At 57.0% G+C, this 25,339-nt stretch overlaps 1 protein-coding gene across 2 annotated transcripts; it reads left to right on the forward strand.

Moving 5' to 3' along the window:
• Positions 1-6,803: 6,803 nt before the first annotated feature.
• On the forward strand, positions 6,804-25,339 carry SPDEF (SAM pointed domain containing ETS transcription factor). 2 transcript variants are annotated; one of them, XM_055264035.2, is made up of 6 exons: positions 6,804-7,204; positions 18,640-19,104; positions 21,957-22,154; positions 23,568-23,615; positions 23,734-23,880; positions 24,682-25,339. In XM_055264035.2, exons 2-6 carry the CDS (start codon positions 18,669-18,671, stop codon positions 24,858-24,860), a joined length of 1,008 nt encoding a protein of 335 aa, XP_055120010.2. In that variant the 5' UTR covers positions 6,804-7,204; positions 18,640-18,668; the 3' UTR covers positions 24,861-25,339. The 2 variants fall into 2 exon arrangements, with proteins under 2 accessions (XP_055120010.2, XP_055120011.2); XM_055264036.2 differs by lacking the exon at positions 23,568-23,615.

The raw sequence follows: 25,339 nt of genomic DNA on the forward strand, positions 1-25,339 counted from the left end.
GGGGAAAGGCAGCGGTCAGCTCTAGGGTGTGAGCAATGATGTGGGGCCCCTCCACCCCCCACGACGGGCCTGCTGGGCTGGGGGGTGCACCTGGTGCTCTGTGGCGGGGCGGGTCAGGGAGGGGCAGCAGACACACCAGACCATAAGCAGTGGTGGCTAAGAGTGGGGCTTTGCACCAGATCCTGGCTCCTCCCCTCATTGTGCAAAGTACTAAGCTCCTCCCCCACTCCTGTGCCTCAGTTTCCTCCCTGAGGTTAAAATAGGGATGCTAACGATAGGGTGCTACCTCAAAGGGCCATTAAGATAATTAAATGAGCTAACTGTTCTGAAGCAACCAGCATGGCACTTGGCTCCCAGTGAGCACGGGACAGGTGAGATGCCTGGCCAGGGGACCCGGGAAATGAGCGGCCAGGGCTTCAAGGCCCCCACAATCTAACTCCACAGTGCCTCCTCACTTCACCTCCCGCCACCCGGAATGCACACAGAGACCTGCAGAGCTCACACCTTCGCCTCCTTTGTGCCTTGCTCAAATCCCACCTCCCCAAAGGGATCTGCCCTGACCACCGTATTCAGCGCTGCTCCCACATCCCATCCACCGCTCCAGGCATCCTAGGCCCTTCCTGTCATGCATGCATCACCCACCAGTGTACTATGCAATTTATTCATTTGCACCTTTGCTGTTGTCCATCCTTCTCTAGAATGTAAGCCCAATGAGGCTCTGCTGTATGCAATGACCCATGCCTGGCCCCCAGTAGCCCTCCAGGACATCCCTGAGGAGGGAATAGATTCACGCAGGCAGGCACAGGCCACCCTGCTCCCCATCAGGGGGTGAAGGTGGTAAAGAGGATGCCATCTGTGTGTCCTGTCTGTCCCCCAAGCTAGGGCTGCAGGGTTCTCAGGCTTGGTGCCTAACTCTGGCACGAGCCCTGTCTGGCTGGGTCCACACGGGAACTCTGAGGACCCCAAGGGCTGGGGCCCTGGGATGGGATGCGGCCTCTTCAGATGGCCTCCCAGGTACGAATCGGCAGTGGGGGTGGGTACAGCTAGCCCTTGGCTACGGGAAGAAATGGTCCATTTGCTCAGCGCCCCCATCAGGAGCTTGGGGTCGTTCTCTGAGGAGTCAGTTTGTAGACGGGTAGGAGATGGCGCTGATGGAACGAGGCCTGAAGCTCTCCCACCTGTCATTTTTCCCTAGAATGGAGGGGGTCACTCACTGTGACAGCATCTAATAGGTGTTCATGAAACTAGTAAGCCTGCAGATGGCTACCCCTGGGAGTCATCACTGCCCTCTGAGGCAAGAAGACCCTGAGCAATTGCAGCCACCAGGCCTTGAACTATCCTCAAGAGCAGGCTGTGCCCAGCCACTGTGCCTGGCCACCCTGGCCTCAGTGCCTGTTTAGGGCCTGGCGGCACAGAGTAAGGTGCTGGTCTGGGCAGAGCAACATGTCGTGACCCAAGTGTGCCCAAGGGAGGCCCTGGCATGCTGCAGTTGCTGGCAGTGCCTCATAGTATGGCCCTGAGAACACAGCCGCCACCCCCTGGGCTATTTCCCAGCCCCTTGTTCACCATCCAGCTGCAACACGGTGTCCTGGAAAGAGGATTCCAACAGATCCAGCCTGAATCCTTCCTCTGCCATTATCCAGGCTTGACTGGGAATGTCAGTGAGCCTCTTTTCCCTATCTGTGAGTGAGACAGGCAATGATCCCCTCTGGTGGTGGACTCGCTAGGATTGAATGAGATAATGCATGCCATGTGGGAGCACAGCTCGGGGTCTGGATTCAGATCCCAGCCCTGCTGTGTGTCCTTGGGCCTGGTCCCTAGCCTCTCTGGCCCCAAGGTCTTTGTACCACGAGACAGCTGGGTGGTTTCTGGGATGCCACCAACCAAGTTTCCTGCCCATCCTGTCCCCTATGGCCCTGTCTAGGTGACCAGCCTCAGGCTCTTCACCCCTCAGCAGGGGGCACCCTCCCCCAAGCTGTCCAGCCTTTTCGCAGCTAGAGCCTGGGTCTGGGGGTGGGGCCTTGTGTCAGTCAGGAACTAACTGGCAGCTGCATGTCCCTGTGGCTGGCATACATCCCAACCTTGTCTCTGCCACCGTCCCCAGCCTAGCTCATCAGAGAGCAGGACGCAGCGAGGATGGGAGCGCAGGCAGATGGAGGCAGAAAGAAAGCTAGGAAGGCAGGAATCCGACCAACAGACTGACTCAGACAGACTGCCCTTTCCAAAGCATGTCCACTTCCGCTGCCACTTGACATTCGCTCATCACAGTGCTCCACCCACAAGGTCAGCAGGGCGAGTGTTATTATCTCCATTCACAGAGGAGGCGAGGGAGGCCCAGAGTGCTTCAGACTCGCTCGTGATCCTGCCGCTCGTCAGTGGCAGCGCCGCACAGAAACCGAGACGTGCGCCCTGAGTTCCACCCGGTGCTCTCCACGCTTGCCTCTGGTGGGCCAGTGGCCAGAGAGGACCAGTGTGGGGAGGAAGCTCAGGCCAACTGCTCCAGAAATTGGTGTGTTGGGGCTGATGCTGCCAGCTGCTCTAGAATCCCTGCCTTCAAGGAGTCAAAATCTTGGGAAGAAAGAAATAAGAAATACTGGGGAAAGAACTAGAGAACCAAGACTTGGGACATGTGAGGTCTACAAGGACTGGAGGGGACAGGGAAAGGCTTTCTGGAGGAGAGGGCTCTTGAAATAGGCCTCCGAAGGATGGGGGTTCCCTCCACCAAAATAGGAGGGACTCAAGTCCATTTGAACGACAGAAAAAGGGAATGGCTGCTTCATCCAGGTGTTCCCACAGCGATGTCAGGAGGGTGTCTGGCTCCCGCTGGCTCCTCCTCTTCTGGGCTGTCCCTATTCTCCCTGGGGGTAGCAGCTCCTGACTTAACACGTCAAGGCTTGGAAACTCTAGTGGCAAGAGATAATTTGTTATCTCAGTAGGTTGGAGAAAAGTTCCAGGACAGAGTCACACGGGGCCAACTGGGGTTGTGTACTGGACCCCAGATCTGGAAGGGGTGGACATGGAGCAGGCATCGCCCACAACAGATGAGTGGGATCTGGATGGAGGGCAAACAGGAGGGGGCACATTTAACCTGATGAGAGCTGGCCAGAGGAGGATTAGAGAGGAGTCCAGCCCAGAGAGCTGGAGGCAGGGAGTCTAGCGGACCCAGAGAGCTGGAGGCAGGGAGTCTAGCGGACCCAGAGAGCTGGAGGCAGGGAGTCTAGCGGACCCAGTGACCTGTTCCAAGGACCCGGGACTTGGCCCTGAGAGGACGTGAGAGTAGCAACAGGGTTTTACTGGGCATGGGGCAGTCATGGAAATTAGGGATTTGAGTTTGAATCTGCTTCCCAGCTATGACCTTGGGCATGACATTTTAAATGTATGGCCTGAATTTCTTCACTTGAAAAATGGGCATATGCCTGGCCCAGTGGCTCACGCTTTCGGAGGCCGAGGCAGGTGGATAGCTTGAGGTCAGGAGCTCAAGACCAGCCTGGTCAACATGGCAAAACCCCGTCTCTACTAAAAATACAAAAATTAGCCGGGCGTGGTGGTGCGTGCCTGTAATCCCAGCTACTCGAGAGGCTGAGGCAAGAGAATCACTTGAACCTGGGAGGCAGAGGTGGCCGTGAGCTGAAACTGCGCCACTGCACTCCAGCCTGGGTGACAGAGCGAGACACTGTCTTTAAAAAAAAAAGAAAAGAAAAGAAAAGAAAGAAAAATGGGCATAGCAACATCTACCTGTAAGTGTTGCTGTGAGGAGTAAGATGGCATTTGTCAAACACGTGGTTGGGTTGGTGTTCAGCAAGGCCCTGGAATAGGGCAACCAGGTTCATGGAACACTTTGACCAGCATTTTCTCCCTCCTCACAGTAACTCTCAGGGTTCTCTGGATTTGGGAGGTGACTGTTCAGCAGATTTCAGACACTTGCCTAAAGTCACAAAGCTGGAAAATGACAGAATCAGGACATGTACTTGATCAAATCCCAAGCTGGTGCCAAGACACCATGCCCGGTGGATCAGAGTGTCAAGAGGATGTGTGTTACCCAGAGTTCCCTCATTGGGAAAGTTGGCCTTTCCTCCCTTGAAGCCCACCAGCATTGCGTTAGATGGGCACCCAACCCACTTTGGGCACACCACTGATGTCTTCCCCAAGCAGCCTGTGGAGGCTGGGCCTGTGTGAGCCCAGCTGAGCAGATGGGGGAGACCTCCCTTGCTCCCTCTTGGTGGACATTTTCCAGCTTCCAGAGGCAACATTTGTTTCCCTGCTCCAGGCTTAAATGGGTAGAGACCCTGTCCATAGCCGGTACAGCTTAGCTGGGCCCATCCATTCAGGAGACCCCTGTGAAGTGCTCCCTTGGGCCTTGAGTGAGGCCACACCAATAAGAATTCCCACTTAACAAAAGTGAAAAGTCCATTTCTCTCATAAAAGTCCTGAGGCAAGCAGTCTGCAGCTGGTATGGAGGTTTTACATAATCTTGAGAGACCTGGGCTCCTTCTAGCTCGCTACCCTACTCTACTATCTTGTCCTCATAGTCTAAGATGGCAGCCAGAATGCCAGCTATCACAGCTGCATTCCACCCAGCAAGATGGAGTGAGGATAAATAAGAATGGAGTTAATGGTAGTACATGCCAGCTTACTTTTAAGAAAGATTCCTAGAAATCTTGGCACATGACACTTTTGCTTGGTCATATAGTCACATCTGGCTGCAAGGGAGGCTGGGATAGTCTTAATTCTAGGTAGCCATGTGCCAAGCTAAAAACCAGGCCTTGGCCAGGTGCAGTGGCTCATGCTTGTAATTCCAGCACTTTAGGAGGCCGAGGTACAAGGATTGCTTGAGGCCAGGAGTTCGAGACCACCCCGGGCAACGTAGAGAGAACCTGTCTCTATAAAAATAAATAAAATAAAAAATAAAAATCAAGCCTTGTTTACTGAGGAAAAGGGGAGAATGGACAGCTATCTTTGATACCTTATCCACTCAATACACATTTTGTTTTTGAGCTTTGCTCTGTTGCCCAGGCTAGAGTACAGTGGCACGATCTTGGCTCACTGCAACCTCTGCCTCCTGGGTTCAAGCGATTCTCCTGCTTCAACCTCCCAAGTAGCTGGGATTACAGGTGCCTGCCACCACACCCAGCTAATTTTTTTGTATGTTTAGTAGAGACGGGGTTTCACCATGTTGGCCAGGCTGGTTTTGAACTCCTGATCTCAAGTAGAGACGGGGTTTCACCATGTTGGCCTGGCTGGTTTTGAACTCCTGATCTCAAGGCCACCTCAGCCTCCCAAAGTGTTAGGATTACAGGCGTGAGCCACCGCACCCAGCCCCAATAAACATTTATTAGATATTCCTTGTACTTACCCTCATTATAGTACTTACAGTATGATTAATAGCTTAGCATCTCATGAGCATCAAACAGTGCCAGGCATACAGTAGGTGCCTGTTAAGCAGTGGTCATTATTATTAATGCATCATAATGCTGTGATATAAGCCAGGCTTCTGTGAGAGCGGGGAGGAGGGAGGCCTGGCCAACAGAGAAGCAGGCACAAAAACGCACTCTAGGGGAAGGAGATCCACCTGGAAACGTAGCGTGTCTTTCTTTATTGACCCTGGAGGGCTGGACCATTGGGGATTAGGAGTGGTCGAGTGTACCATTTCAGGACCTTGTGTTACCTCCCCTTCCTCCGCTCCATCCTACCTCAACCTTCTCTGGGGGGTGACTGATAACTGATCCTCAACCAAGGTGCCAGTGACGATAACAGCCAAGTACAGGGCTCCCTGGGGGTGCAAAGTGCAACCTTACGTTGGAGAATGTGGGTATTGGTGAAGGTGAGGGGCTAGTTCTAAAGGCCTTGGGATCCCCTGTAGCCCCAGAATCCTCTTGCTCTCAGCAGTTACACAGTTACTCCTGAAACAAGAGAAAAATCAGCATTATCTAGAACTTTCTCCCCTGTCAGAATGGAGGTAGCAGGTACGTGGAGCACTTCTGAGATGATTTGGAGAAAGGAAGGCCCAGCCTCCAGGGACAATCCTCAGCCCACCTGGCAGGACATGGAGGAATCCAAAAGCTGGACTCTGTGGCCCCCGCTGGGCTCACGAAGGTGGGGGGGCTGGGGCAGCAAGCGCTTGGTGGTGGGTACCTCTGTCCTGCGTGGTGTCCCTGCCATCACCTTTTGGGGCTATGGGAGAGCAAGTTGCTGCTGGCTGGCCCCCGACTGCAGGCATGGGAAAGCGAGCTAGGAGTCCTTCCTCACCGCCACTGTGTGACAGGTCTGCATAAGGATCCTGTGGGGCAGAGAGAACACAGTTCCCACCAGGCCATGGTTGGCCCACAAGCCTCGGGACCCCTCCCCAGGGTTCTCTGAAGCTCTCTCCATCCCTGGCCTGAGTAGCCAGACAGCACCTCCTCCAGGAAGCCCTCATTGATTTCCCTAGTTGGTGCCCACCCTCAGTGCCCCCTCAGCCCTCCATCAGGGCATGGGTGGCTCTGGATCTCCACCGCTGCTCACTTGTCTGTTCCTGGCCCTCAGCTGATCCATCTTAGAACCCCAGCCCTGGACCCACTCGATGTATCTCTGGCGCCTTGCACGTAATGTGAGCTGAGTGGCTATGCAGCAACCAATGAACGAGTGAATGAGCGAGTGAATGAATGAGTCCCCTGGCTGTCAGGGCATGGATCCCCCAGCAAGGAGGGGGAGACCTGCAAGGGTTAACCAGGAGCCTGCCTGTGGTCTGAGGTAAGCAAGGAGTGTATTTGTTCAGGTAAATAAGGAAGGATTACTTATAATGGGAAATCAGGCCCTGGCCAACTCTTCATCTCGCGGCTGTCTGACTTCCTCCCAGCACATTCCTGCACTCTGCTGCGTCCACACTGCCCCACAGACCCAGTCCTCCAAGCCTGCTGCCAGCTCCCTGCAAGCCCCTCAGGTTGGGCCTTGCCACGGTGCCAGCAGGCAGCCCTGGGCTGGGGGTAGGGGACTCCCTACAGGCACGCAGCCCTGAGACCTCAGAGGGCCACCCCTTTAGGGTGGCCAGGCCCCTGGTGGCCAACCTGAGTGCTGCCTCTGCCACCAGCTCTGCTGGCCCCTGGTTCTGCTGGCCCCCCAGATGCCTGGCTGAGACACGCCAGTGGCCTCAGCTGCCCACATCTCTTCTCGGCCCCTGAAGTTGGCACCGCAGCAGACAGCTCCCTGGGCACCAGGCAGCTAACAGGTGAGTCTGACGGGAGATGGGGGTATGCTGGCATGGGGTCTTTCCCTGCCAGCTGGGGGGTGGCTGACTGCAGGCAGGACTTGGAGGGGGTGCACTTTGCCAGCTCAGAGCTCCTCTCCCAGTCATCAGTGACCCTGTGACCTGGGTCCCTTTACCCTCAGAATTCCCTGCCCCTCCTCATGCTCCCCAGACTGCCTCTCTGGGCCAACTCTACATGCTGGGTGAGCCCCCTTGCCCAGCAAGGCCTGGGGTACCCCACACTGAGCCCAGTCTGCCCAGCCTGAGGGGAGGCCGCTGTGCAAATGCAGAGCCCCGGCCCCTGAGACCTAACCAGTTCTGCTTGGCTGGCAAAACACAAGCGGCTTTGCTGCTGCTGCCAGCCCAGCTGCTCTGCCGAGGAAAGGGTCTCCCTGGTGCCGGGCCACCAGTGGGCAGGGGATTACTGGAGCCTGATGGGTCAGGGCTGAGGCTAAGGCCGGGTCCAGGTCGGGGCAGGGGAGACAGGTCCAGAGCCCAGGAGCTGGGCTGGGCAGGGATGGGCACAGGAACCAGGGGCCTGGGGTCACCGCCGAGCACACCCTCTGAGCCCTTGGACACTGGGGGAAGCTGAGAGCCTTGGGTCCTGGTCTTGGCACCCAAGGAAAGCAACAGTAGCAGTCCCTCGAAGGTGCTCATTTCTAAGATTTGCCAGATTCCTGTGGTGGAGAGAGGAAGTGGGTGGTGGGATGACAGGGTGGGAAGCTGAAGGGCCTGGGGGACTGGGTGCCCCTGAGGCTGGTGAAGGTGTGTGCATGCGTGAGTGTGTGTGCAAGTATGTGTGTGTGTGGTGTGTGCATGTGCGCGTGTGTGTGTGTGTGTGTGTGTGCATGTTGGGGATGGGCAGGCTGAGATCCCTCACCTCACATATCATCTGGGGCCACCCAGCAGCCCCCACCCAGGCCACGAGCCCCGCGTAGCCTGTGTCCTTTATGACGGCCATGGGCTTTCTCCTCCTCCTCGGCCAGGGCTGGGACTTGCCTCATTTCCTGCCCCAACCTCCCCAATAAAGCTGCATCTCCCCATCACCAGCTGCTCAGCTGAGTAACAAAGCAAACAGGCGTCCGGGCTGCCCCAGGCCCAAGCTGGTGGGCAGGGATGGGGAGGAGACGCCCCACCAGACAGGCAGGCCCAGGCCATGGTTCAGCCAGGCCAGTTGGGCTGAGCTTTCCTCCACCCACCTGCGAGAGGGGCCAGAGCCTGCAAGAGGTCCTTGACCCCCAACTTGGAGTCCCACCACCCCAAACTCACAGACAGATGGTGGGGGGGCATCCTCGGAGCTCCCAGGCAGGCGGGGCTGTGTGGAAGAGGTGGTCTCACTGCGTAGGGGACCCACCCTCGCCTTTGAGAGGCTGACAGTGCATGTACAAGCATTTCCTCTGAGCCAGGCCCCGTGGGGGGATCCAGAGCTGAAAACTACCAGACTTGCTTATTGGACACTGTCAGTTGTAAAACACTTCGGTTTTCACAAGGACCCTCTGAATTAGACAGGGCTTCTCTGTCAGCCAAATCTGAGGGAATAGGGCTGCACTCAGTAGGTGCTCAGTCAATGCTCAGAAAGTGTGTTGCTGGCAGGAAGTGCAAAAACTGGGAGAACCCACTTTTTAGCACTGAGGTTGTTGCGAGTATAAAGTGAATAGCCCTGAAACCATTAGAGCAGTTTTGTGCTAAATGACTTGTTGCAGCCTGAGTGTAACCTGGGGAAGTTAATTTAGGCTGACAGGGGGACAAAGACCCTCTAGGTGGAGGGCAAGAAGGAACAGGTGAGGTCCCGCCATGTGGGACCGTGGGCAGGTCACTTTTCCTCACTGTACTTGCAACACCTTGTCTGTGAAACAAGAAGGTTAGACAAGGCTATTGGCTATTAAAGCAGGCTTCATGGAGGAGATAGCCTAGAGCAGGACCTTGAAGGCTGTGTAGGAGTTGGATTTGCCAGCCTGTCTCCTGGGCGTTGGGGGGTGGTGGCGGGTCGGGGGGTGGGGGGGAAGAGGGTGGGGCAGGAATTCTAGGTTCTGGCTCCTCCTAGAGGGCAGGGAGGGTGGGTGAAGACTGCAGCTGCCTGGACTGGGCTAGAGAACAGGACATGGCCCCAGCCTCCCTCACCACCATCCTCAGCTCACCCCAAACTCCACTCTCTGGCCCACTCCCTCTACTCCCCATCACCTTCTGCTTCTTCCTTTGCTCCCCGGCTTCCTCACCCCATTCCCTCTCTCTTTTCTCTTCTCCAGCTGATCCCCTCACCTGTGCCCAGGGCCTCCCTCACGTACACTCAGCCCATCATAAATGATTTCTCTTCACCCTCCATCTCAACCTCCACAACCCCTTTAAGACATACTCTTGACAGCCCATTTAACAGACAAGACAACTGAGCCTCAGAGGGGGGCCGAGTCACTGGCCCCAGCCCCAGAGCTAGAGCAGAGATTCAGGGATCAAACCTGGTCTGGGACCCTCCCCTGGTCCCCACCCCCACCCCGTTCATGCCCCACCCTGTGCCCCCAGCCAAGCGAGTGGCCTGTCAGGTGGAACAACTCTTCCCAAAGCAAACTTTGCACAAGCTGAGTTGCCCTGGGCTCTTCCTGACATTTAATGCCAAGCTCCTTCTCCTGGCTAGTTTGCATGTTTTCAGCCTGGGAGGCGCCCCCTGCCAGATTCTGCTCTCCCACCTCTCAGCAGCCAGGGTTGGGGGTGGGTAGAAGGGGGCCTCCAGACTTGGGGAGGGAGAGGCTCATCCTTCCTCCCCAGCCAGGGACCTTAGTGTGACTGTGCTGGGGGTCGGATGGGACCAGGACCTCCCCAGGATTATGACGGGGCACCACCAGGATAAAGATCCCCCTCTTTCTCCCTCTAGCTCTGGCACAGGGGAGACGTGGCTGGAGGGACTGCCCAGCCCGGGGCTCCAGCACCTGAGACTGGTTGTGGGGCAAGGCCCAGGCCTCTCTGCTCCTGGGGCAGCAAGTTGCTTTGAGGGCTGCTGGGACCTAGCTCCTTCTGCCCCACCCCACCCTCTGTGCCAGGACAAAAGGGGGATGTGTCTCTGCTGACACTTCACAGGTGGGAACCGGTCCTGATAACCCCTTAATAACCCAGTCCCACCCATCTCAACCTTGTTGGAAGCAATTTCTATTCTTAGCCTGTCAGGACAGTTCTTTCTGGACTTTTCTCATCTGTGATGTTGGAGTCCTTCACTTTGTCCTAACACCCCTCTCCAAGCCTGGAGGTGTGCTCCAGGGCCTGATCACAGGAATGCTTTTTCCCTTCAGCCCATCAAGATTTTACAGATCAACAATCAGGTGTGTGGAGGGCCTCTGCCTCCCTTGGCCTGTGCTGGGTCTGGAGGGGGCCGCAGAAACACGGCAGATAGAGACAGCAGTCACCACTGTGGACACACACCTCTTGGGAGATGGTGAAGCCTTCTCACATCACTGTCCTGCCTGGTGACTTCAAAATCCAGACACACAGCTGTCTTTATGAGTCCCCATTTCGCTGTTGAAGAGGCTGAGGCCGAGAGGATCGGCCAAGGGGCCTCAGGCAGGAACAGCAGAGCTCCGGTGACATCCATGTGTTCTCATGCCCTCAGTGACCCTGCTGGGCAGGGCTGTGAGGAGCAAGAGACCCAGGAAACCTCACGGCCCCTGTGCTGCGGCAAGCTGGGAGGTACGGCGTATGTGGGGCTGGAGGAGGGTAGGGAAGAGGGAAGGTGCTATGGCCAGCCCTTGGAGGAGTGTACGTGCGATTTGCTGGTGAGGACAAGACTGTGCCAGAGAGGGGCAGCCATGTGACCCAGGCTGCATCATCGCAAAGCGGAGATGTGCAGGTGGTGGGGGCATGGCAGCCTTGGTGTGGCTAAGAGGCCTGACTGGGGCACTGAGAAGTGAAATATATTTATATACACATGGGCTCAACCAGGGCTGAAGGAAGACGTGAATGGCAATTTCTGGGAAGCCCTGAAAGTTGAGCGGAATTGTACTTGCTGTGGTGGGAAACTGGGTTCTGTCCCCGCACTGTCAGCACGACTCACTGCAAGCCCCAGGTTTGTCTGGGCTGGGGTCCTTGCTGGCTAGAGGAGGCAGGGAGGCGCTGCTGCTGGGGTGGGAGCCAGGCCTGACGGGCAGCTCGTGAGGTGCAGGACAGCCTGAAGCCGGCTCTGCTTCTTCAGAAGGGTGGACTGAGTCTTTCAGAGCTTCTGGACACCAACTCCAGGGACAGTGAGGGACACCCAGCCACATCCCTCATCCTGCCAAAAGTGTCAGCTGTAAATGGAGTATGTCTCTGCTTACAAGGGGAGCCCCAGGTGTCCACCTCTGCGACCCCACCATCCTTCTTTAAGTCCCCAAAGCCAGGCTGATGGCAAGATGAGGGTCATGGATCGTAAAATCCAGACAGTGCCCGGGCTAGAAAAGTCCTCAGAGATGACCTGGCCTACAGAGCAGGAGACTGAGGGCTGGAGGGACCAAGGACTCACCCAGGGTCTTTCCTATGGAGGGAACAGGGCAGGGCGTCACCCGCATCTCCTGAAGTGGAGGTCTTCAGTTCTTTCCAGTCCACATCCTCCTTTGGAGTAAACTCAGCCACGATGGTCCACTTGGGGCTGTGGTGGGCCTCTGTACCTCCAGGCTGCGGGCACCTGTGCCACCCACACCCCACCAAGGCGACCGCTGTGGGGCTGGGTTGGCAAGTGGCCTGAGCAGAGGCAAAGGGGAAGGTCAACAGGGGCGACCTTAGGAGCTAGAAGGTGCCGGGTCTGCCAGCACCAGCAGAAAGGAGGGTAGAGCCGAGTCTTGAGTTCAAGTCCCTGCTCGCTCACGCATGGACAGGTGCCCCGTAGCAGGTCACAGCGCCCTTGTCTGTCAAGTGGGAATAATGCTGGCTGCCCCAGCTGGGAGGGCCTGACAAAGCAGTTTATTCAGTTTGACCTTCCTCCTGTCCCAGAAAGCCCTGGAAGTAGTGTCAGTGAGGGTGTGTGTGGACACCCGGGCTGCCCATGCAGCGGGGCACAGAGGAGGCTTCACTGATGCGATGTGTTCCTGCTGCCTGTGAGAACTGTGGGAAGAGCAAAACCACTGGGTTCCCCTGGCGCTCCACTCTGGCTTCCTGTGCCCCGTCCTCCTGCTACGTGGCCCCACCCCCGCTTCCACCTGCCTCCTGCCCCACAAAGCCTCACCCACTCCCCTGTACTTCCCCCCACAGACCCCAGCTCCTGGGCCCACTGGCTGGCTCCCCAAGGTGAAACTCACACAGATCAGGGCTCCTGCAAAAGTTAGGGGGACAGTTGGCCTGGACAGGTCTGTGCCCAGAGGAGGTGGGGAAAGCCCGGAGGTCTAGAAGAAACCCACCTCCTCTACTCATGCTGAGTCCAAGACAGCAAGGTCTCTCTCACTCAGCCACCTCCCTGCTCTCTTCTTCTGCCCTTGGAGACCCTGGGGAAGCAGGTGCTTGAAGATGGCCACAATGGGGTGCTTGAGAGAGGGCAGGAGCTGCTGGCCCAGAGGTGGCAGCCTGGGCCCCCTTCCTGGGCAGCGGGGTGGTCTGTCCAGCGGGCAGAAGTGGTGCTCTGGGCAGTGAATGGAGGGCCATAAGGAAGGGATCTGGCACTTCTCTTGGGTCCAGCTAGTTTGAAGAACAGTTTGAAGGGTGAGGTTGCAGCAAGGTCCTCCCTATGGAAGGGTTGGAGGAGCAGAGAAGGGGTGGGAGGAACGGCAGGGCAAGAGAGAGGTTGGGGCCCCGAGGGGATGGGGCAGGGCGGGGGTCAGGGTGTTCGGAGAAGCCAGACATGCTACTGCGGCTGGGCCTGGTCATGGCTTTGGCTGGGACTTCCTGCGGCCTGGGCAGCCCAGCTTTTCTCCAAGGTGCTGACCGGGGCAGGCCCATGTGGCCTGCGCCCACTCTGCATGGCTCCTGGCCAAGACCTGGCCCCACCTCCACAGCCCCTGACTCCGGCCCATTTAAGGGGGCCCGGGGTCTTGGATGGATGGAGGGAGGGGCTGACAGACAGCTCAGTAGGCCACGTGGGAAAGCCAGAGGAGGTCTATTCCCTATCAGACCTCTTCCTCCTGCAGTGAGGCCGGCTGGGGGCTGAGCAGCAGGGCCAGAGTGGCCATCTCTGTCACTCCCTCAGCGCTCTTCTCAATGGGGACAAAAGCCGGGGTCTTGGGCTCTGGGCGGTCTGGCATTGGGTCTCAGGATTGAGGTGGGGGTGAGGGTACATTTACCCCACACCACCATCCCCCCAGGAGGTAGGGCCTGAGAGCCGGGACCAGGCAGGATATGGAAGACAGGCACCAACCCCTACAGCGACCTGAGTCCTTAGCAAAGCCTCCCAAGTGACTCCATTCCCGGAAACTGTGGTTCTGGAGCTGTCAGGGAGGGCATCTTTTGCTGATGCCAGTTGGGGTGTGGGAGTGAAAACCTGGGAGGCAAAGGGTTCAAGGGGCACATTTCTAGCCCCAAGGGGTGAGAGTAGGCAGGGTAGTGGCAGGAAAAGCTGCACTAAATCTCTCCTTTTGGGTCCCTCTGCTCTCTTTCCTTAATCTTCCTTCCTGGGGGAATGGAAGGCGCTGAGAGAAGGGGCCCAAGGTGGCTAATCCCCCTGGCCGCCACCCCACCAATCTGTTCCTGTCTCTGGGCCTTGGCCTCCAACAGCTGTTACCAAACTTTCTTTGTCTGGAGTGGGATCCGGGGCCTCTGGAGCAGGAGGGAGCCAGGACACGCTGAGCCTTAATCCAGACACGTGGCTTAATCCAGAAGAGATCAACTCGAGGTTTGGGAGCTGGAGGCATTGCTCAGGAGACGGCAGCCCGTGGGGCTGGCAGGCCAAGGCTGCAGGAACGCTGGGGCCTGCCATCTGAGGACCCTGGACATGGCAGATGCCTGGCACGTCCCAGGACCCTCAGCCTACAGAGCAGTGGCCTGAGTGTCAGGAGGCCTCTGGTCTGGCCCTGGCTGTGCTGTGTGACTGTGGGCACCTCCCTGCCACTCTTTGAGCCTCAGCTTTTCCAGTGCACATGTGTCCCCAAAGGCAGACCATCACTGATGGATTTAATCCTGGGCTGAATTGCATGACGCAGATGAGGCGAGCCTGGGAAGTCGCAGGAGGGAGCTATTAGGGAGGGCTCCCTGGGGCAGGAGGGCTTTGGGATGAGTTGTGATGAGAAGGAAAGGGCATCTTAGAAAATAGCCCTGTTGTGCCCACAGCACAGGGGTGGGTATGAAATGCCATTCTCGTTAGAGCTTGAATTTGTGGTCACTATGTCAATCCCTGGTTCTGGTCCGGACCCTGCTGCTGATAAGCACATGAATCCCTTCCCCACTCTGGGCTTCATTGTTCCCATTCTATGAAACAATCACATAATATATGGCCCCTTCCAGCTCTGATTATCTGGGCTAGATAGGAGGTGGACTCAGAGGTAGGCACCAGCCACTGGAATGGGGCAATGGGGAGCCATGGGAGATTCTTGAGCACAGGGGTGTCTGATGAAAGGGTGCTGCAGGGAAATGAACAGTGGGGTGGAATGAAGAGCCAACAGGTGGGGACAGACTTTAGAGCATCAAGGAGCCCGGTCGGTGGGTGGGCAGATCCCCTAGGAAGATGGGACTGGTCAGAGCACGTGCCTCTGAGAGAATGTGGTCCAGTGAGCAGAACGCACGCCTGGCCAGGAAGAACCCCAGACAAGCTGCACAGCCTCCCTGAGCCTCACTGTCCGCATCTATAAAGCAGGGCTCTGGAGTCCACGTCACCCTGGCTGTGAGTAGGAAAGCGGGTGATGTGGGTGAAAGCCTGGACGTGGCACTGGTGCTCACTGCCAGGGGCTCACAGTGCCGTTCTCTCTTATTCCCTCCCGAGGCCAGCCCAGACCTTGAGATGCCTAGTTGCTGGTTGGGCACACCAGCCCTGGCTCCCTGACCAGTAAGCCAAGCCCCCCCTACTCCAGGCCTGGGCTGCCTTGGGAACGGAGCATTCCCCACCACCCCTGATCTGCGGACAGTCGAACCTTTCCTCCAGCCACACAGTTAACCATTAACTTATTTTTCATCAGGGAAGTGTTGGAGCTAGGACCGAGGCTTGGTGGGGAGTAGATTCCTTGGCATTTAGGTACAGGGCAAGGTCAAGCTGGAATGTGACGTGTAGAAGGGGAAGGAGCCTGAGCCAGGAGTCGGAAGACCTGGATTTGGGGATTTACCTCTCTGCACCTTGACTTCCCCATTAGCAAAATAAGGATGAGAATAAGACCTGGGCCAGATGAGGTAGCTTGTGCCTATAATCCCAGCAGTTTGGGAGGCTGAAGCAGGGGGATCACTTGAGCCCAGGAGTTCGAGACCAGCCTGGGCAACATAGTGAGACCATGTCTCTACAACAGATTTAAAAAATTAGCCAGGCATGATGGCGCACACCTGTAGTCCCAGCTACTTGGGAGGTTGAAACAGGAGGATCGCTTGAGCCCAGGAGGTTGAGGCTGCAGTGAGCCATGATCACGGCCCTGCACTCGACAGAGCAAGACCCTATCTCAAAAAAAGAGAGAATAAGGCCTGTGCTGCCTTTCTCCTGGCAAGGGGATGGATGTGAGGGCTTCACATGCACTCAGCAAATGTGTCCAGGATGTGTCATTATATGCCTTCCTGGCAAAAGCTGCCACCTGCCCTGCCCATTCATCCCCACCGACCCTACACAACCATGCCTGAAACACAGCAGCTGCCTCCCATCCTACCTATGGCTGAGGCCAAGCAAACAGGAGGGCCACAAGGGAAGCGAGTTCTGCTTCTTGGAAAAGCTTCTGTCTCCCTGGCATGGTGCCCAGGGTGTTGGCAGAGACTGTCCTAACGTGGCAGGCATGGGGGCTCCGGGGATATGGATGGGGCAGGAGGCAGGCAGGGGGTGATGAAGGAGGGGTGGGGGGCTGCGGAGGGGTCCCCAGGGGTGGAGCCACCTAGCGGGTAGGGCATGGGCACTGGGCAGGGTGGGGCCCGGGGGCAGAGTGAGCTGTTGGCACTGCCTGAGTAAATAATATGGGCCCACAGCACACACGAGTGTTTGCACAGAAGGACTTGAAATGATTCCAGGTCTGCCCTCTGTCCCCCACATCCCCAGCCCCGCCTTGGTCTCTGCCCACCCCACCCCATCCTGACCTTTCCTTCCTTGTCACTTAAAGGAGCACTTGAATGGGAGAGTTGAAATCAAAGGGAACACCCTTCCCTCCTGCTGGCATTTTCTCCACCACAGGAAGCTGCAGGGCTGCCATGTAACACTGGGAAGGTTGGGCACTGCACAAGGAGGGTGGGCAGAGGAAGCTGAAATTCTACCTGGGCTCCATTCATCAAGCTATGCTATCCAGGGGGAAGGGATGTCATTTTCTGAGTTGTGTGAAATTGAATGGGCTAGCTGTGGCCCTACCGAAGTGGAGGTGCCTTCCAAACTGGGTTCTTTCCCTTGTCCCACCTGCAGAAGCAAATGCCAGCTGCATACAGAGGCTGTGCGGGTCAGTCTCACAGGGTAACTGGAGATGGATCAGGGAGCCCCCTTCCCTGCCCGCTGTCCCAGTAGGGCACCACAAATGTCACCGTTAGAGAGGACTTCAGTGCTTTGATTAAAGCCTTCCGCCCCACTGGCCAGTTGCCTTTAAAGCAAAGATCCTCAGATTTGAATATGCACTAGAGTCACCCAGAGGCCAGTTAAACCAGACCGCAGAGTCTCCCCCCGAGCTGCTGATTCAGTGGCTCTGAACTGCCTGAGAATCCAAGTTTCTAGCAAGCGCCGAGGTGGCGCTGGTTCTGCTGGCCCAGACAGCACATTTTGAGAATCACTGCTTGAAACTATAAATAACCCTCGAGAAAGGACACAAATTAACTTGCCCTTAACAGGTTTATCTGCTCCTTTCCTCCTCCCTAACTGGTTCTCTATATTATTAGGAGCGTATATCTGTTGGTGATCTTCTGCCTCTGGCTTGATGTATTCTTTGTGTGTTTTTTTTTTTTTTTTTCCGAGACAGAGTTTTTCTCTTTCACCCAGGCTGAGTGCAGTGGCACGATCTCAGCTCACTGCAGCTGCCTCCTGGGTTCAAGCGATCCTCCTGCCTCAGCCTCCCAAGTAGCTGAGACAGGAGAATCAGGTACTCACCACCTTGCCCAGCTAATTTTTGTATTTTTAGTAGGGACGGGGTTTCACCATGTTGGCCAGGCTGGTCTCGAACTCCTGGCCTCAGGTGATCTGCCCACCTCGGCCTCCCAAAGTGCTGGGATTACAGGCATGAGCTACTGCACCGGGCCTGTCTTGATGTATTCTTAAGTCTCAGGCCCCCACATCACTGCCATCCCAGAATGTCCTGGGGTTTCAGTGCTTGTGCACCTCTCCAGTCCGCCTTCTCACCCAAACTGTGCACTCTGCTATGGGGTTCAGGGAAAAGGGCCTGGGCAAAAACAAGCCTGGGTGGCCTGTGGGGAGCAAGGCCTCTGACTGCTTGTATTGAGGCCAGATGGTTCCCCCTGGAGGGCCTTGGGGCAGCAGTGAGGAGCAGGTGGCTGAGTTGCTAAGGGTTTTAGGTGTTCCCTGGAGCCCTGCCCCATCTCACCACCACCCCGGCTCCCCCTGGAAAGCCTGGCATGTGGCACTGCCTCTGGGTGGCCGCATGCTCCTCCAGGCATCGGGGAAAGTGGAGACCACTGGGAGCTGGAAGGGGCCCTGGGGGCAGCACCTTCCAAAGGAGGGTAAGGGGAGGTGGGTACCATGCACCCAGCCTGGGGTATGGGGAGACGCACACCTGTGAGCTCTTGCTCAGTGGCCACCTAGAGAGTGTTGAGTTTACTTAGATCCCCCAGATAGCCCTGTGGGAGGACAAGGGCTGGCCTACTCCCCGGTGTGCGGGAGGGTTTTTACCCCGCCTTGTTCCTCTCTTCTTTCCCCTGCTGGAAGATGATGGCCACCTTTAGGATGGTGGCCTCTGCCTGCCACTTCCAATCCTATCCTTGTCAAAGGCAGAAGAAAAACAAGCTTTGCTACATCAGGAAAGATTTGGACATTGAGGGCCCCTTGTTCCCACCTCATTTTGCTCATCCGCCAAATGGGGCAATCATGCCTTCCATTGTGAGGGCTGAATGAGGTCAGAAACCTCAGAAGGCTGTTTTAAGCACAGTACATGTGTGGAGCTTTGCTGCTCCCAGCCAGCCTGGCTTCCTTGGGGATCGAGGGAGCGATCCATTTCTGGTCCTGCACCCACTCCCACCTCACTGTCTTTCCCAGCCAGAAGGCCTGTCTGCCCAACCATGTCCTGGCTGCCCAATGACCCGGAAGCCCCCAACTCTGTCCCAGGCCCAGCCCACTGTCCACAGGGCCCCTCATCCCCATAACCAGCTTAGCGGCCCCTACAGGGATGGAGAAGCAGTCAAACCTGAGTCCTCTTTCATTTCGGTAGACGCAGCCGCCAGCCCAAACAGCAGCGGCATGGGCAGCGCCAGCCCGGGTCTGAGCAGCGTGTCCCCCAGCCACCTCCTGCTGCCCTCCGACACGGTGTCGCGGACAGGCTTGGAGAAGGTGGTAGCAGGAGCAGTGGGTCTCGAGAGACGGGACTGGAGTCCCAGTCCACCCGCCACGCCCGAGCAGGGCCTGTCCGCCTTCTACCTCTCCTACTTTGACATGCTGTACCCTGAGGACAGCAGCTGGGCAGCCAAGGCCCCTGCGGCCAGCAGTCGGGAGGAGCCGCCTGAGGAGCCTGAGCAGTGCCCGGTCATTGACAGCCAAGCCCCAGGGGGCAGCCTGGACTTGGTGCCCGGCGGGCTGACCTTGGAGGAGCACTCACTGGAGCAGGTGCAGTCCATGGTGGTGGGCGAAGTGCTCAAGGACATCGAGACTGCCTGCAAGCTGCTCAACATCACCGCAGGTGAGCCCTCTCCATATGCCTCTGCTTCCGTAAGAGGGGCCACAGGCAAGGCTGAGGTCACTGGGGTGGGTCGGGGCACTGCTGGATGGACTCTGGCCACCTCTGGCCCAGCCTCGGGCAGCTTTGGGGATGCTGGCACTTCTACACACAGTCAGCTGTGAACCTGGGCCGGGAAGGTTTCTATCCATCTCTAGTGTCCCAACCACGCCAGCCTAGTGTCCCCACTGGTAGGCGCTGGATGATATGAATTCAAGCTCTGTGCCCCCCACCTCCTCTTGGACTCCACTCTCCCCGCATTCACTCTGCTCCCACCACACTGGCCTGTTTGCTGTTCCCACAACACTCGCTGCTTCTTCAGCCTAGAACGCTCTTCCCCCAAGATCTGAGTGGCTCACTTCCTTCAAGTCTTGGCTCAGATGGCACCATCCGCATGAGGCCTTCCCTGATCCCTCCATTAAAATTGCTGCCCATGAGCACAGGACATGGTAAAGAAAACAAACAAAAAAAAAAGAAGAAAAATTTCTGCTCACACCCCTACCTGCTGTTCTCACCTGCTTCCTCTCATAGCACTTCTACTCCGCGGACGTGCCGCACCGTATCTGTTGATCTCGCTCACTCTCCGTGTCCTCCAGTAGAATGTACACTCCACAAAGGCAGGGATTTTCATTTGTTTTGCTCATCACTCCATCCCCAGATGCCAAGATAGCACCTTGAATATAATTGATGCTCAATAAACAGTTGTTCAACAAGAAGCATTGCTTTTTCTTCTTCTTCTTCTTTTTTTTTTTTTTTTTTGAGCTGGAGTCTTGCTCTGTCGCCCAGGCTGGAGTGCAGTGACGCAATCTCGGCTCACTCACTGCAAGCTCCGCCTCCCGGGTTCACGCCATTCTCCTGCCTCAGCCTCCCGAGTAGCTGGGACTACAGGCGCCCGCCACCACGCCCAGCTAATTTTTGTATTTTTAGTAGAGACAAGGTTTCACCGTATTAGCCAGGATGGTCTTGATCTCCTGACCTCGTGATCTGCCCACCCCGGCCTCCCAAAGTGCTGGGATTACAGGCGTGAGCAACTGTGCCCAGCCTTTTCTTCTTTTTTTTTTTTTTTCTGACAGGTTCTCACTCTGTCGCCGAGGCTGGAGTGCAGTGGTGTAATTTCAGCTCACTGCAACCTCCGCCTCTGGGTTCAAGCAATTCTCCTGCCTCAGCCTCCTGAGTAGCTGGGATTACAGGTGTCCACCACCACATCCAGCTAATTTTTGTATTTTTAGTAGAGACGGAGTTTTCACCATGTTGGCCAGGCTGGTCTCGAACTTCTGACCTCAGGTGATCCGTCTGCCTTGGCCTCCCAAACTGCTGGGATTACAGGTATGAGCTACCTCTCTGGGCCAAAAAGCAGTTCCTAATATGCCAAGCCTTATTCTAGGACTTGGGAATTGAGTGGTGAACACAACACAGCCCCTGTGTTCGTAGGGCTGACATGATAGTGAAGGAAACAGATCACAAATAAATAGAGAAATGTGTCACTGTTCTGGTGGGAAACAGATCACAAATAAATAGAGAAATGTGTCACTGTTCTGGTGGGACAGAAGGCCCCGATGAGGAGGGGACCTCCCAGGGCCTGGCATACATGTGTCTGTCAGCCAGACCTGGAAGGTGTTATTATGGAGCTGATGCTGTGGGTGGCGGGGCTGCTGAGTATCTAGTCCTCTGTCCTGCTGTCGCCCCTCCAGCTTCAGGCAGGCCTGACCCATGTCCCTCGTCTTCAGGCCCTGGTGCTGCAGCATTCAACGCTGTGCAGATTTCCCTGGGAAGCAGGGGTCTTCACGCATCCCTCAGGCCCGGCCCCTACCCCCAAAGCCGCCCCGTTGACGTCCGCATTTGAAGCTGCTCCTGCCAATGCCCCAAGTTTCCCAATGCCCATGCCAGGCCGACTCCAGGAGTTCTCCCACAGACCTCCTCCCCACCCACAGGGCTAGGGAGGGGAGGGCCCTGCTCCCTCAACAATGGGAACAGAGACAAATGGCTTTGACATTGGGGAGGAAAATGGGCTTATTAAGTGGGGACAGCCCAGCCTGCAGGTCACCCAGCTGGGACACTGGCTGGACCACAGTGTTCACTTGGAGGCCCCATTGTGACCATGCCCACCAGCCTATCCCCCGCACAGGCCTATGAGGCTCACCCCAGAGCAGTACCCCAGGGGGACATCTAGGACCTAGCCAAGGGCTCCCCTCCTGGCCTCTGGAGCCTGTGGCTGCCCCATGCTACCCTGTGCCCTGCCATTTACTTATTCAACACATGTGCCTGGAGCAGCTCCTGTGCGTCTAGCCCTTTATTCCGTGGAGGACAAGGGGATGGAGTGCCCTGTGCCTCAGTTTCCTCATCTGTGAGATACAGGGGCTGGAGAGAATGGTGGGGTTCTAAGACTAATTCCTAGGTAGGTGTTTCTCTTGTTCCTTGAGGGGTTTGGGAAAGACAAGAAGTACCTGATGGAGAAACCCAGGTGTTTCTGGTAGAGTGTCACTGTCCCTCCAGGGCTGAGGCTCCCTCGAAAGGTCCTTTGGAGAGGCTGGAGGGATCTGGGAGGACTCAAGCCCTGGGTGAGGTGGGCAGTACAGATGCACCAGGTTACGCTGCCCTGAACCAAGTTCATTTTTTAGGGCCCTGGTTCCTTCCTCTCGCCCCACTCTCTTCTTGGGTACCCACTTCCACAGGGGCCCTCAGGGGCCTGTCTGGGGCTGACTTAGCCCCATCCCCAGGAGCACACGGTCTCAGGCCACAGGTTCTTGTGGGTGCCCCATCACAGCAGGGTGGTGCTCTCAGGCCGCCCCTGAGCTGAGGGGATGCCTCTTGCCCAGATCCCGTGGACTGGAGCCCCAGCAATGTGCAGAAGTGGCTCCTGTGGACAGAGCACCAATATCGGCTGCCCCCCGTGGGCAAGGCCTTCCAGGAGCTGGCGGGCAAGGAGCTGTGCGCCATGTCGGAGGAGCAGTTCCGCCAGCGCTCGCCCCTGGGCGGGGATGTGCTGCACGCCCACCTGGACATCTGGAAGTCAGGTAGGATGTGGCATGGCTGGGAGCAGCCCCTCCCAGGCTTCACGCCAGGGACAGGATGCTGGCTAGGAGGTTGCCCTCTGCTGGGGCAGCAGCCCCTTGGCCCCCAGCTGGACTCCACTCTGAATCTCAGCCCCAGTTTCAGCTGCCTCCTGGATCCTGGTGCACTCCTCACCCCAACCCACTCCCAGCCCTGGTCAAGGCCCCAGAGCTTTGGGACAGAGCACCTGGGAGGTTAAAAGGTAGAAGTCAGACTGTGAGGATGCAGGATGTCAGAGCTGGGGACTGTGGATACTGGGAAGTCCTTTTTCCTTTTAAAATTTTGTTTGTTTTTCTTTGTTTTCTTTGTTTTTTTATTAAAGAAGTAATAAATGTGCATGCTATAAAATAGACCACAGTGAAAAGTAGTGTACCATGAACAGTTTCCCCCTCCCGCTCCCAACCCCCAGCTTCCAACCCCCTCCCTAGAAGGAACCACTGTTACCAGTTTCTTGAGTATCTCTCCAGGGAAAGTCTATGAATATTCAAGCACATATACATGTATGCAGTTCTTTTATTCTTTTTTTTTTTTTTTGACATAAATAGTAGCAGAGTATTACACTGCTCTGCACACCACAGTATGTCTTGGGTATTGCTCCTGTCCGTGTACACAGCGGCCCTGTTTTAATTTTAGTTTTCATTTTTTGAGACAGGGTCTCACTCTGTTGCCCAGGCTGGAGTGCAGTGGCACAGTCACAGCTCACTATAGCCTTGACTTCCCAGTTTCACTGGATCCTCCCACCCCAATCTCCTGAGTGGCTGAGTCTACCGGTGCACCACCACACCCTGCTAATTTTTGTATTTTTTGGTAGAGACGGGTTTTCACCATGTTGGCCAGGCTGGTCTCAAACTCCTGGGCTTGAGCAGTCCACCCACCTCGGCCTCCTGAAGTGGTGGGACAACAGGCATGAGCCTCCACACCCGGCCTGCCCTAAATTTCTAATGGCTGCGTGTCAGCCCCTGAGTGTCTAAATTGTCTCGATCTCAGTGGGCACCCACTGCTGCCTGCACAGGGCCAGGTGCTTTGGAGGAGGTGGTGCCAAGGAGTAAGAAACAGGACCCACTCATAGGACCCTGTCAGAGACCAGTGCCCCGCCCCAGCCCAGGCAAGCCCCCAGGTCAGATGTCCTCATCTGAACAAGGGGATGCATGCAAGCCCTTTACGGCCCCTCCTAGATCTGAAATCCTGAATTTTCTTCCAGGAAGCAGCTTCTTGTAACCAGCTTGCCTCCCCAGGTTGGCAGGAGGCAGGGAGCCACAGGGGCAACCCCCAGCCACAGAGGGGCTCCTGTGGCCCCACAGTCCCACCCAAATGCCTCCCCCACTTCCCCCTCGGGGCCTCTCCTGGGTCCCCAACCCTGTCTCCTTGCCCTGCAGCGGCCTGGATGAAAGAGCGGACTTCACCTGGGGCGATTCACTGCTGCGGTGAGCCAGGCAGCGGCAGGGTGGGGGCGGGGGCTCCGGTGGGGTGGAGGGGTGGGTGCCACTGAAGCAGGGACTGGCCTCCCCTTCCCATTCACCGCCACCCTCCCTGGCCACCCAGCCTTAACCAGTGAGGAGAGCTGGACCGACAGCGAGGTGGACTCATCATGCTCCGGGCAGCCCATCCACCTGTGGCAGTTCCTCAAGGAGCTGCTACTCAAGCCCCACAGCTATGGCCGCTTCATTAGGTGGCTCAACAAGGAGAAGGGTGAGCAGGGTGCCCAAGGGGCGCTGCAGGCCCAGCGAGCATGGAGGTTGTGGGGTCTCCTGCCAGGCACGGTGCATGGGGGCGGGGGCGGGGCAGAGGGGTGAAGCTGATCCCTACCTTTGTCCCAGATGCCAAATATGCAGCTCTCATGGGACAGCCCTGGGGGTCTGTGTGCAATTTGTGTCCACATCTGTCTCCTGCTAGACTGTCTCACTTAGGAGCTTTAGTACTGCACAGCGCCTGGAACAAGCTCCAAATCCACTCTCCCTCCACCATCTCATATTAATTAATCCTGCCAGAGAGGGCTGCATGGGCCGAACTGCCTGAGAATAGCAAAGAGGTCGTTTCAGGCTTGGGAACTACAGAGACACCTGTAATGGAGGAGGGGTGCTCTTGCCAAGTGAGCCGTGGGCACTGCTGGGAGCCACACAGGACTTTGCATTAGGTCATGCAAACCCCACACAGAAGCAGGGGTTGGCAAGGGCCAGGCCCGCAGGGCCCCAGGGAAACCACTAAGCTACACAGGCTCACCTGTACCGGGAGGTTTGTGATTCCAGAGTATTCTCCGCCATTCACTGGGGCCTGTGGCACCTGCTTTGCACACGTCTCTTTAACCCTCACCACAACTACACCTTGGGAGTAGGCATTCGGGCCCCCACACCCCGCCCCACCTGAGCAGAGGGAGGCCTCTGCATGGGGTCCCTTGGTTCGCCACGAGGCTGACCTGGTGGTCTGCGTCTTTCTCCTTCCTGCCACCTCACTCATACTGCTGGCTCTCTCTGGGCCCTCCTGCTCTTCCAGGCATCTTCAAAATTGAGGACTCAGCCCAGGTGGCCAGGCTGTGGGGCATCCGCAAGAACCGTCCCGCCATGAACTACGACAAGCTGAGCCGCTCCATCCGCCAGTATTACAAGAAGGGCATCATCCGGAAGCCAGACATCTCCCAGCGCCTCGTCTACCAGTTCGTGCACCCCATCTGAGTGCCTGGCCCAGGGCCTGAAACCCGCCCTCAGGGGCGTCCCTCCTGCCTGTCCTGCCTCAGCCAGGCTCTGAGCTGGGGGAAAACGGGCAGTCTGCTCTGCTGCTCTGACCTTCCAGAGCCCAAGGTCAGGGAGGGGCCGCCCACTGCTCCCCGGGGGGATATGGGCCCTCTGGGGCCTTCGGGGCAGGGGTGCTTCCTCCTCAGGCCCAGCTGCTCCCCTGGAGGACAGAGGGAGCCAGGGCTGCTCCCCAACAAAGGAACCCTCCACCTGCCTCTGACCCCAGCATTTCCAGAGCAGAGCCTACAGAAGGGCAGTGACTCGACAAAGGCCACAGGCAGTCCAAGGCTCTCTCTGCTCCATTCCCCTGCCTCCCATTCTGCACCACACCTGGCATGGTGCAGGGAGACATCTGCACCCCTGAGCTGGGGAGCCAGGAGTGCCCCCGGGAATGGATAATAAAGATACTAGAGAACTGA

Source organism: Symphalangus syndactylus, chromosome 23 (assembly GCF_028878055.3).
Source record: "Symphalangus syndactylus isolate Jambi chromosome 23, NHGRI_mSymSyn1-v2.1_pri, whole genome shotgun sequence".
NCBI lineage: Eukaryota > Metazoa > Chordata > Mammalia > Primates > Hylobatidae > Symphalangus > Symphalangus syndactylus.

What these genes read in the sequence shown, in the direction of transcription:
- SPDEF (XM_055264035.2), top strand. Translation starts at nt 18,669, where the DNA reads ATGGGCAGCGCCAGCCCGGGTCTGAGCAGCGTGTCCCCCAGCCACCTC. An exon ending in CCTGGACATCTGGAAGTCAG is followed by an intron (nt 22,155 to 23,567) that starts GTAGGATGTGGC and finishes CTTGCCCTGCAG; the next exon opens with CGGCCTGGATGAAAGAGCGG. An exon ending in TGGGGCGATTCACTGCTGCG is followed by an intron (nt 23,616 to 23,733) that starts GTGAGCCAGGCA and finishes CTGGCCACCCAG; the next exon opens with CCTTAACCAGTGAGGAGAGC.